The 13,305-nt window shown below is 36.2% G+C and overlaps 2 protein-coding genes across 2 annotated transcripts; both read left to right on the top strand.

The window, feature by feature from the left end:
• The first annotated feature begins 4,069 nt into the window (after positions 1-4,069).
• LOC148910871 (tripartite motif-containing protein 3-like) lies at positions 4,070-6,211 on the top strand. The gene has a single exon (XM_089030653.1). It carries the CDS (start codon positions 4,070-4,072, stop codon positions 6,209-6,211), a length of 2,142 nt encoding a protein of 713 aa, XP_088886779.1.
• Positions 6,212-10,098: 3,887 nt separating this feature from the next.
• LOC148910870 (E3 ubiquitin-protein ligase TRIM45-like) lies at positions 10,099-13,061 on the top strand. The gene has a single exon (XM_089030145.1). The coding sequence runs from the start codon at positions 10,182-10,184 to the stop codon at positions 12,321-12,323; it is 2,142 nt and encodes a 713-aa protein (XP_088886271.1). The 5' UTR covers positions 10,099-10,181; the 3' UTR covers positions 12,324-13,061.
• The last annotated feature ends 244 nt before the right edge of the window (positions 13,062-13,305 follow it).

The following is a 13,305-nucleotide window of genomic DNA, read 5'->3' as shown; positions in this document are numbered from 1 at the left end:
TTGTTTTGATTTGATAAAATTTGAATGACGTTGATATTTTTCATACTTTGACATACTTATTCAAATGCATATATAAGTTTCTCACAGTACCCACCAACGGGATCCAAGTGCTCTTCTAATGTATGTAGAAAATAAGCGTCACACAAAATGCCATGAAAATTCCGAGCCAAAGTTATAAATTATACACTCTTGGCTTGACAACATTTCAAGGAAGTAAGGTCACGCTCATTTCCAAGAATCGCCTGACAATAGACTGGCAAACAACATTATTCAAAAGACTCCCTTCAGCTCGTCTCAACTCCCGAAGACATGGAATCGTTTGTTGAAAATCTTAAGAAGGAACTCCAATGTTCCCTGTGTAATGATACTTTCACTGAACCAAAGATCTTGTCTTGTTTCCACACATTTTGTAAGCCTTGTGTCAAACGACACGCCGAGCAAGTCGACCAAATCAACATCTTCAAATGTCCTCGATGCAAATCACAGACTTCTCTACCAGAACTAAGCAGCGTCGAAGATCTACAGCCAAATCTAATGCATTCAAGAATCGTAAAGGGTCTGGCGTTGGTAGAAGGAGAAAAGGCTTGTTCTGTTTCTGAGAGTCATTCGTCAGCTTCTTGGTATTGCTTTGACAGTGATCATTCACTGTGTCAAGAATGCGAGACAAGCCATTCGTTCTTCATTAAAGATCACAAGGTCGTTCGCCTGGCGGATTTGAAGAAAGAAGATATTCAGTTCGTAATCACAAGAGAAAGTCCTTGTACAAGTCACCCTCATCACAGGCTAGAGTTTTTCTGCGAAGATTGTGATGCAATGATTTGCTTGACATGCTTGAAAGATCACAAGGATCATAAGACGATGTCATTAGATAAGTTTGCTTCGATCAAGAAAGCTGAATTGTCAAAGCATCTGCTGGTACTAGAGCAGTTGAGATTAGATGACAAGGAAAAGCAACAACAAGTAAAGATTGCTAACACAATCAAACAACAAGGAGAAAAGGCAAAAGAAGAAGTCAAAGACAAAACCAATAAAATCATCCAAATACTACAAGACAACGAACGAGAATTGCTGAGACAAATCGATGAGAAGCTGGACACAGCCACAACAAACTTGAATATAATTCATCATATTCCAGCCGTCAAGGAATACATCAAGAATGTGATGGAAAGAGGACTGACAAGTGAAATGATGAACATTCTAGAGACACAATGCTCTCAGAACTTCATCTTCAACCATATTCCACCATACTCTAGAATTGAATATGTTGCTAATGAAGAGCTGATGCGACAAGTGAATTCAGGGCTGGGAGAAATACAAACTTATTCTTCCGAAACAGACCATACGAAGAGCACTATTCATGTGAGATCTGAGACGGATGCTTTAAAGAAAGAAACTTTGACAATGATAATCAAAACATCTACAGGAAAACCCCATCGTGATCCAAGGGATGTTATAGACGTTCAAATCGAGCCTGAAGAAAATGTGAAAATAGAAAAGAAATATGTGAGAACTGATGGTAAAGTAGAAGTTGAATTCATGGCTAAAGTAGCTGGTCAGTTGACAGCAGAGGTTCAAGTGAATGGGAATCATGTATCTAACAGTCCACTAGGGGTGAATGTCAAGCCACAAGAGATGAGAACAACAGGACAGTTTAACATGAAAGGTGTAAATATAGATACTAGTTATGTTAATGGTATAGCAGTAAACAGAGACAATAGCAGGATTGCTTTTTCAAATGTTTCTTCTCACTATGTCCATGTATTCACCACTGATGGAGATCTCTTACTGACATATGGTAGTCAAGGTAGTGAACGGGGACAGTTGGATGGTACTCAAGGTTTAGCATTTCTGAATGATGCAGATTTAGTCATAGCAGACTCCGGTAATCATAGAATATGTATAGTGAACACTACAACAGGGACATTGGTCAAAACCTTTGGTAACCAAGGTAACGGTGATGGACAGTTTCATTATCCATGTGGAGTACACGTTGATGACGATGGTAACATCATTGTTTGTGATCTTGATAATCATCGTGTTCAAGTCTTTACAAGAGATGGTGACTATCAATATCAGTTTGGTTTAACAACACAGGACAAGTTTTATCCATATGATGTGATAACACATGATGGACTGTTTTACGTCAGTGATTATGATAATCACATTATTCATGTATTTGAGAAGAAAGGTAACGTACCGACTAGAATATCGACGATTAGTGGTCAAGGCAGTGCTGATGGTCAGCTGAATAGATCATGTGGACTGGCTATTGATAATGACCATCATCTACTGGTGTGTGATCAAGGTAATAATCGCGTACAAAAATTCACATTGGATGGTCGTTTTGTAGGAAAGACTTGTGATGTAATCGAGTACCCTATATATATAACTGTTTTGAAAGATGGTCATTTATTAGTTAGTACGTCGGGTTCTGGTGTCTGGGGTGTAAAGTAGAATTACCCATTATTTTCTGCAACATACTTTGATTGGTTTGACAAATTGATATCGCAGTGTTTGACGTGTCCAAAAATATGACCATTTGGAGATTAATATGCATTTTATATCTACTTTTATTTTATAGTTAGGATAGTTCGCGCGCGCTGATTATTCGAAAATTTTGGCTTTATTTAGTTAACGGGGCAGTGCTGATGCCATCCGCGCGCGCCCAGTGCTGATAGATCCTGCGACTGTCTTTCTTTTTGCATAAATAAATTCAATACCGAAATATAAATAGTAACTATATAATAAAACGAATAAAACAGCTTTTTCTGAGCTCCGATCAGTAATAAAGGGCTTATTAGGCGCCATAAGCACTCAAGAAGTGTAAGAAGCGCTCGAAAACTGCTCGTGCTTCTCCTTATACTTTTTTCGTGCTTACGTGACTTCCTGAACGGAGCACGGAAAAACTGAGCTGTTTTATTTGTTGAATAATTATTTTTTACTCTTGATTTCTTTTTTTTTTATTTGGTTTCTTTCGCGTTGTTTCCGTTTCATTTTTGTTTTATATTTACTCGTTCTTCCTTTTATTAATATCTTATTCATTTTTCTCTTTTTTGTAGTTTTCTGTTGGCCGTGATATAATCTTTCATAACAAGCGGCTCGTATTATTTAAGATCTCATTTTATTTGTTGTGTTAAAAAAACTATAAAAAAGAACTTTGTAGTAGTGAATAGCCGAGCTTCGTGCTATTTTTATCTCCACGTGTATATAATCTTTTTACGCATACTATTAACCTTAATTTGAATAAAGACTTTTATAGTTCAAACACTAAGTCCAGAGGTAATATTCGTAAGAAATTTAAAATTAAAACTTAATTAGGGTCTGTGGACAACAAACATTTTTGTACCTGGGCACGGTTGTACAAAGGGTGGATATCGCTATCCGACGGATAAATCGTTATCCAGTGGATAAATCGATACTGTTTTCCAATAAATCTATCTATTAATGGATAGGATTTATCCGTTGGATAGCGCTATCTGCTCTTTGTACAAGCGGGACTTAAGATTGGAAAAAATATATATATTACCATACGAAATGCATCTTGTTGAACTCATCAGTATATAGTTTACGGCTTGTTTTTGCAGTATTGTCTGATGATGATGGTGATGATGACGATGATGATGATGATGGTGATGATGACGATGATGATGGTGATGATGATGACGATGATGATGGTGATGATGATGATGATGATGATGATGATGATGACGATAATGATGATATAAATTCCACGTCACTATATGTAGTATCCTTGGGTGGAGAAGGATGGAAAAAATTTGTTTTTATTTGATTAAATTTGAATCACGTTGATATTTTTCATACTTTGACATTCTTATTCAAATGCATATGTAACTTTCTCACAGTACCCCCCAACGACGTGATCCAAGTGCTCTTCTAATGTATGCAGAAAATAGAGATAACACCCACGTCACACAACATTCTTTACATTCATGGCGTGACAATATTTCAAGGAAGTAAGGTCACGCTAATTTCCAAGAATCGCCTGACCAAAGACTGACAATCAACATTATTCAAACAACTCCCTCATCTCGTCTCAACTCCTAAACACATGGAATCGTTTGTTGAAGATCTTAAGAAAGAACTCCAATGTTCCCTGTGTAATGATACTTTCACTGAACCAAAGATCCTGTCTTGTTTCCACACATTTTGTAAGCCTTGCGTCAAACGACACGCTGTACAAGTCGACCAAATCAACATCTTCAAATGTCCTCGATGCAAATCACATACCTCTCTACCAGAACTAAGCAGAGCCGAAGATCTACAGCCAAGTCTAATACATTCAAGAATCTTGAAGGCTCTAGCGTTGGTAGAAGGAGAAAAGGCTTGTTCTGCTTCTGAGAGTCATTCGTCAGCTTCTTGGTATTGTTTTGATTGTGATCATTCACTGTGTCAAGAATGCGAGAGGAGCCATTCTTTCTTCATTAAAGATCACAAGGTCGTTGGTCTGGCTGATTTGAAGAAAGAAGACATTGAGTTTATAATATCAAGAGATAATCCTTGCACAAGTCACCCTCATCACAGGCTAGAGTTTTTCTGTGAAGATTGTGATGCAATGATTTGCTTGACATGCTTGAAAGATCACAGGGATCATAAGACAATGCCGTTAGATAAGTTTGCTTCGATCAAGAAAGCTGTATTGTTAAAACATCTGCAGGTACTAGAGCAGCTGAGATTAGATGACAAGGAAAAGCAACAACAAGAAAAGATTGCCAACACAATCAAACAACAAGGAGAAAAGGCAAAAAAAGAAGTCAAAGACAAAACCAAGAACATCATCCAAATACTACAAGACAACGAACGAGAATTGCTGAGACAAATCGATGAGAAGTTGAACACAGCCACAACAAACTTGAATATAATTCATCATATTCCAGCCGTCAAGGAATACATCAAGAATGTGATGGAAAGAGGACTGGCAAGTAAAATGATGAACATTCTAGAGACACAATGCTCTCAGAAATTCATCTTCAACCATATTCCACCATACTCTAGAATTGAATATGTTGCTAATGAGGAGATGATGCGACAAGTGAATTCAGGGCTGGGAGAAATACAAACTAGTTCCGAAACAGACCATACTAAGAGCACTATTGATGTGAAATCTGAGACAGAAGCTTTAAAGAAGGAAAAGCTGATAGTAACGACTAAAAGCTCTGTAGGAGAACTCAATCATGATCCAAGGGATGTTATAGACGTTCAAATCAAGCCTGAAGAAAATGTGAACATAGAAAAGAAATATGTGAGAGCTGATGGTAAAGTAGAAGTTGAATTCATGGCTAAAGTAGCTGGTCAGTTGACAGCAGAGGTTCAAGTGAATGGGAATCATGTATCTAACAGTCCACTAGTGGTGAATGTCAAGCCACAAGAGATGAGAACAACAGGAAAGTTTAACATGAAAGGTGTAAATATAGGATCTAGTAATTTAAGAGGTATAGCAGTAAACAGAGACAATAGCAGGATCGCTGTTTCAAATGTTTCTTCTCACTGTGTTCATGTATTCACCACTGATGGAGATCTCTTACTGGCGTATGGTAGTCGAGGTAGAGCACAGGGACAGTTGTCTAGACCTGAAGGTTTAGCATTTCTGAATAATACGGATTTAGTCATAGCAGACTGGGGTAATGATAGAATATGTATAGTGAACACTACGACAGGGACATTGGCAAAAACCTTTGGTAACCAAGGTAACGGGGATGGACAGTTTTATCATCCGTGGGGAGTACACGTTGATTACGTTGGTAACATCATTGTGTGTGATCGTGGTAATCATCGTGTTCAAGTCTTCACAAGAGATGGTGACTATCAATATCAGTTTGGTTTGGCAATACAGGACGAGTTTGATCCATATGATGTGATAACACATGATGGACTGTTTTACGTCAGTGATTATGATAATCACATTATTCATGTATTTGAGAAGAAAGGTAACGTACCGACTAGAATATCGACGATTAGTGGTCAAGGCAGTGCTGATGGTCAGCTGAATAGATCATGTGGACTGGCTATTGATAATGACCATCATCTACTGGTGTGTGATTTTGGTAATAACCGCGTACAAAAATTCACATTGGATGGTCGTTTTGTAGGAAAGACTTGTGACGTAATCAAGAAACCTAGATATATAACTGTTTTAAAAGATGGTCAGTTATTAGTTGGTACGAGTGGTTCTGGTGTCTGTTATGTAAAGTAAAATTGCCCATTAGTTTCTGTAACATACTTTGATTGTTTTGACAAATTGATATTGCAGTATTTGACATGTCCTAAAATATGACCATTTGGAGATTGATATGTATTTTATATCTATTTTTATTATATAGTTAGGATAGTTATAGATAGCGTAAGTAAATTCAATACCGAAATAAAATTAGTAACTATATAATAAAACGAATAAAACAGCTTTCTACGTGTTCTGTTCGGTAATAAAGCACCGTAAGCACTCAAGAAGCTTGAGAAGCACTCGTTAACGGCTGTTGCTACTCCTTACACTTCTTTCGTGCTTTCTTTTCTTTCACCTCCTGAACGGAGCACGGAAAAAGCTGTTTTATTTTTTACTTTTGATTTCTTTTGCTCTTGTTTGGTTTCTTACGCGTAGTTTATTTGAATTTTGTTCTATTTTTATTCGTTCTTCCTTTATTAATTTCTTATTCATTCTTTTCGTTTTTGTAGCTTTGTATTGGCCGTGATATAATCTTTCATAACAAAGCGGCTCGTATTATTTAAGATCTCATTTTATTTGTTGTGTTAAAAAAACTATGAAAAAGAACTTTGTAGTAGTGAATAGCCGAGCTTCGTGCTATTTTTATCTCCACTTGTATATAATACTTTTACGCATACTATTAACCTTAATGTGTATAAATACTTTTATAGGTAAAACACTAGGTCCAGAGGTAATATTCGTAAGAAATTTAAAATTAAAACTTAATTAGGGTCTGTGAACAACAAACATTTTTGTACCTGGACCCGGTTGTACAAAGGGTGGTTATCGCTATCCGACGGATAAATCCCTCCAGTGGATAAATCGATGCTGTTTTCCAATAAATCTATCTATCAATGGATAGGATATATTCGTTGGATAGCGCTATCCGCCCTTTGTACAAGCGGGCCTGACGATTGGTAAAAATATATATATTACCATACGAAATGCATCTTGTTGAACTCATCAGTATTTAGTTTACGGCTTGTTTTTGCAGTAATATCTTTGATGATGGTGATGATGACGATGATGATGGTGATGATGATGGTAGTGATGATAATGATGATGATAGTGATGATGGTGATTAACAGTGTGGTGGTGGTTGTGATGAAGGTGATGGAAATGATGTTGTCACTAATGCTGTTTATGCTTGATGTTAATGATGATGTCTTGTTTGTTGATGATACTAATAATGATTGTTTGTCAAAGATAATTATGATGAAATTGAAGCTATTGATGATGAAATTAGCTAGCGCTATTGTTGATATGGATGGTAATAATGTGATGTTGATGATAACAATTATGATGGTGGTAATCATGACTGATGAAGGCCGATGAAGAAAATGATTTAAATACTAATATCTTTTTTTTCTGTCTACTCTTTTGGCCGATAAGTTGTGAAATTTTGTGTTGTTCTTATTTTACCTCCCTAGAAAAAAAAAAAAAAAAAAAAGCGAAAATAGACAGAATTGATCTCCCGATAGTTTAGTGTATGTTATGTGTCGAAACGGAAGACTGGATGATAAGTATGGAGTAAAATGTATTTATATGATCTGTTTTATCATATGTTTCACCACACGTATCATTCGAGTAAAAAACGAGACTAGGAGATAAAGCTTAGAGACGTTAGTTTTCCCGTCCAAAGTATGATGTTACTAGGATGTACGGCATAGGTCAAGAGAAAATAAACAAAATCTCTGGTATTTATGTTTGTAACCATCATTGGCTCCGTTTGATGCTATTTTTAGAATCATATTTGCCATTTTTTGTTTTTGAGCACGCGTATACTGTTCGCGCTCTACTCTGTTTGGTCGCTTTTTTGGTTAAAAGTAAAACAACAAATAAACAAACAAACAAAAACAAAAACAAAAAAAAGAAAAAAAAACAACAAACAAACAAACGTAGCCACGCAGTTAGCGTGTGCAAACAACAACAACAACAACAACAATGGATTAAAGGAATCATTCTAAAATAGCATCAAAGAGTGCTTATTATGGAGAACGGGGATTCCTTCTCTAAGATAATTTTCTCTTGCATAGGCTTATATAGAAAATATTCTAAAAGCAAAAAGACGGATGTCGACGTTATAGCCAAACGTTACGGCAAAACGTTCTCGTTTGTTACTCTAGTAATAAATGTAGTATTTTGTCTATTCTTTTCTTTCTTGCTTTTTTCCTTCTTTGCTAAATTTTACCTTCTCTTTATTCTTCTCCTTCCTTCTTTCATTTTTTCTTTTCTGCATTTTCACTGTCTTACTAAAATTCTCTTTACTCGAAGTATACTTTCCACGTCACTGTGTGTGGTATCCTTGAGGGGAGAAGGAGAGGAAGTGTTTGTTGAAGATTATTTCCATAGACTTAGTCTCCACTCAACTTTTATTACCACAGGATTACCAGAACAACCCGGCGTCTCCTACGTTATCTTAACCAAGAAACATCCAAGAAAAATAACACCAAGTTTATGCACGACCTGCACCAATAAACAGAGCAATAATAGATAGGAATTATAATAAGTGATTAATACTTTTGTAGATATTTATTAAGGATTATCAATTAAGATCAATTAATGATCTAGAATATTTATACTTTTGCAAATATAGATAATTTTCAGATACTGAATCATACGTGCTCAAAAATCTAGATACACGAATACCAAGTGGCAATGAACTCCGTACTACGCATGACACCAGAGAAAGACGTTTCAATCTCGTACCCAGAGCCTGCGTTTCTTTTGGCCTACGGTGAAGGACGAGGGCATAATCCATTTTTTGAGACCAGGATTTCTTGGACTTCCGGTATAAGAGCGCAAAAGCTTGGCAAAAGCAAAAGCTTCAAAGGCTTGCCAAAAATTAAAAAATGTATGTTCCCGATTTCCAATTTTTACTAAAGCATGATTTTCATTGTTCATATTTCACTTCACTTGCGCATGCGCCAAAAATGGATTATGCCAGAGCCCTCGTTTTTTTTGCCGCAGGCCAGAAGAAACGTAGGCTCTGGGTACGAGATTGAACACGGCCATTATTTAGGTCGGGCATAGTTAATGAAGGGGAACTTGCTGTTAACTATGGGTAGAGAAGAGCAGATTAAAAAAAAACACTTAACGGCCTCAAATCGCGCTGATACTTCCCCAGAAGAATGAACAAAGTAAAAGCAACAACTGCAGCAAGTTTTGAGGCAAATTGTTGAGTGAAACATTTTATTGTCATGGCTTTATCATAACTCCCTTACAGTCCCTTATAAACAATACACAGCAACCTTGTTTGGGCTGCCTGTGCTATCTTATAGCTGATTGGTTGATTGCTTAACAGAGTAGTTGAATGATCAGATATAAAGATAATTTTGGGGTTCTCAAATAAAGTTATTTACCTTCGCAGTTTTTGTTCGTAATAATCATCTTGACTTATACTGTCATGTTTTATTATTTTCGTTTCAACTTTCTATTTATTGTTATATAAATCGTGTATTTGAATTCAACCAATGATTTTTTTCACAGGAAATAAAACAGACTTTGATTCTTTAAATTTTCTCATTTTGTTGCTTTTTTGCTTTTTTTGCTTTATTTGTTTGTTTGCATTTATTTATTTATTCTTTTATTTCATTTTGCTTTTATTATTGTTTATCTATTAAACCAATATTTATTTAGATTTGTTTTGATTTGATTAAATTTGAATCACGTTGATATTTTTCATGCTTTGACATTCTTATTCGAATGCATACATAACTTTCTCACAGTAACCCCCAATGACGAGATCCACGTGCTCTTCTAATCTATGCAGAAAATAGAGACAACACTCACGTCACACAAAATTCCATGAAATTTCCAAGGCCATGTATCAAATTATACATTCATCGCGTGACAACAATTCAAGAAGTAAGGTCACGAGCTCATTTCCAAGAATCGCCTGACCAAAGACTGACAAACAACATTATTCAGACAACTCCCTCGTCTCGTCTCAACTCCTGAAGACATGGAATCGTTTGTTGAAGATCTTAAGAAGGAACTCCAGTGTTCTCTGTGTAATGATACTTTCACTGAACCAAAGATCTTGTCTTGTTTCCACACATTTTGTAAACCTTGCGTCAAACGACACGCCAAGCAAGTCCACCAAATCAACATCTTCAAGTGTCCTCGATGCAAATCACAGACTTCTCTATCTGAACTAAGCAGCGTCGAAGATCTACAGCCAAGTCTAATACATTCAAGAATCTTGAAGGGTCTGGCGTTGGTAGAAGGAGAAAAGGCTTGTTCTGTTTCTGAGAATCATTCGTCAGCTTCTTGGTATTGTTTTGATTGTGATCGCTCGATGTGTGATGAATGCGAGAAGAGTCATTCATTGTTTATCAAAGATCACAAGATCGTTCGTCTGGCTGATTTGAAGAATGAAGATATTGAATTCATATCAAAAAAGGAAATTCCTTGTACAAGTCACCCTCATCACAGGCTAGAGTTTTTCTGCGAAGACTGCGATGCAATGATTTGCAGGACATGCTTGATAGATCATAAGGATCATAAGACAATGTCATTAGATAAGTTTGCTTCGATCAAGAAAGCTGAATTGTCAAAGCATCTGCAGGTATTAGAGCAGTTGAGATTAGATGACAAGAAAAAGCAACAACAATATAAGATTGCTAACACAATCAAACAACAAGGAGAAAAGGCAAAAAAAGAAGTCAAAGACAAAACCAAGAACATCATCCAAATACTACAAGACAACGAACGAGAATTGCTGAGACAAATCGATGAGAAGTTGGACACAGCCACAACAAACTTGAATATAATTCATCATATTCCAGCCGTCAAGGAATACATCAAGAATGTGATGGAAAGAGGACTGCCAAGTGAAATGATGAACATTCAAGAGACACAATGCTCTCAGAAATTCATCTTCAACCGTATTCCACCATACTCTAGAATTGAATATGTTGCTAATGAGGAGCTGATGCGACAAGTGAATTCAGGGCTGGGAGAAATGCAAACTTGTTTGAAAACAGACCATACGAAGAGCACTATTCAGGTGAAATCTGAGACAGAAGCTTTAAAGAAAGAAAAGCTGATAGTAACGACTAAAACCTCTGTAGGAGAACTCAATCATGATCCAAGGGATGTTATAGACGTTCAAATCAAGCCTGAAGAAAATGCGAAAATAGAAAAGAAATATGTGAGAACTGATGGTAAAGTAGAAGTTGAATTCATGGCTAAAGTACCTGGCCAGTTGACAGCAGAGGTTCAAGTGAATGGGAATCGTGTATCTAACAGTCCACTAGTGGTGAATGTCAAGCCACAAGAGATGAGAACAACAGGACAGTTTAATGTGAAAGGTGTAAATATAGGTTCTAGTTGTTCGAGAGGTATAGCTGTAAACAGAGACAATAGTAGGATCGCTGTTTCAAATGATTCTTCTCACTGTGTCTATGTATTCACCACTGATGGAGATCTCTTACTGAAGTATGGTAGTCAAGGTAGTGCACAGGGACAGTTGTATGGTCCTGAAGGTTTAGCATTTCTGAATGATACAGATTTAGTCATAGCAGACTTGGGTAATCATAGAATATGTATAGTGAACACTACAACAGGGACATTGGTCAAAACCTTTGGTAACCAAGGTAACGGTGATGGTCAGTTTCATTATCCATATGGAGTAAACGTTGATGACGATGGTAACATCATTGTGTGTGATCGTGATAATCATCGTGTTCAAGTCTTTACAAGAGACGGTGACTATCAATATCAGTTTGGTTTGACAACACAGGACATGTTTTATCCATATGATGTGATAACACATGATGGACTGTTTTATGTTAGTGATTATTATAATCACGTTATTCATGTATTTGAGAAGAAAGGTAACAAACCGACTAGAATATCGACGATTGGTGGTCAAGGCAGTGCTGATGGTCAGCTAAATGGAGCATGGGGCCTGGCTATTGATAATGACCATCATCTACTGGTGTGTGATTTTGGTAATAACCGCGTACAAAAATTCACATTGGATGGTCGTTTTGTAGGAAGGACTTGTGATGTAATCGAGTACCCTATATATATAACTGTTTTGAAGGATGGTCAGTTATTAGTTAGTACGAGGGGTTCTGGTGTCTGTTATGTAAAGTAAAATCGCTATCATTTTCTGTAACATACTTTGATTGGTTTGACAAATGGATATCGCATTGTTTGACATGTCCTTAAATATGACCATTTAAAGTTTAATATACATTTTATAAGTATTTTCATTGTATATCTAGGATAGTAGATCCGCGCGCGCAGTTCTTCCGTCTTTCTTATTGCGTAAATAAATTCAATACCGAAATAAAATTAGTAACTATAAAATGAATAAAACAACTTTTTCCGAGCTCTATTCAGTAATAAAGGAGTTAGGAAGTGCCATAAGCTCTCTAGAAGTGTGAGAAGCACTCGCAAACTGCTCGTGCTTCTCCTTACACTTCTTTCGTGTTTACGTCACTTCCTGCGTATTTATTACTGAACGGAGCACGGAAAAAGCTGTTTTATTTGTTGAATATCTATTTTTTACTTTTGATTTCTTTTGTTTTGATTTCGTTTCTTTCGCGTTCTTTAATTCGTTTTTGTTCTATTTATATTCGTTTTTCCTTTTATTGATATCTTGTTCATTTTTATCGTTATTGTAGTTTTGTATTGGCCGTGATATAATCTTTCATAACAAAGCGGCTCGTATTATTTAAGATCTCATTTTATTGGTTGTTTTAAAAAAACTATAAAAAAGAACTTTGTAGTAGTGAATAGCCGAGCTTCGTGCTATTTTTATCTCCACGTGTATATAATCTTTTACGCATACTATTAACCTTTATTTGAATAAAGACTTTTATAGTTCAAACACTAGGTCCAGAGGTAATATTCGTAAGAAATTTAAAATTAAAACTTAATTAGGGTCTGTGGACAACAAACAATTTTGCATGTGACGATTGGGAAAAAAAGATATTTCCATAAGAAATCCTTCTTGTTGAACTCGGTATTTAGGGACTGTGCAATAATTATCGGGAGGAGGGTTCTAAAATTTATAGGGGGTCAAAAGTTAAAGTGGTAGGGTGGTTAGAAGCTAATTGCTTAAATATGGAGAG

Source organism: Actinia tenebrosa, unplaced genomic scaffold (assembly GCF_029948245.1).
Source record: "Actinia tenebrosa isolate PJP-AT-01 unplaced genomic scaffold, QUT_ActTen_1.0 PGA_scaffold15__27_contigs__length_11533743, whole genome shotgun sequence".
NCBI lineage: Eukaryota > Metazoa > Cnidaria > Anthozoa > Actiniaria > Actiniidae > Actinia > Actinia tenebrosa.
The sequence above is the reverse complement of the archived record's forward strand: the minus strand, read 5'-3'. Positions and strand labels throughout refer to the sequence as shown.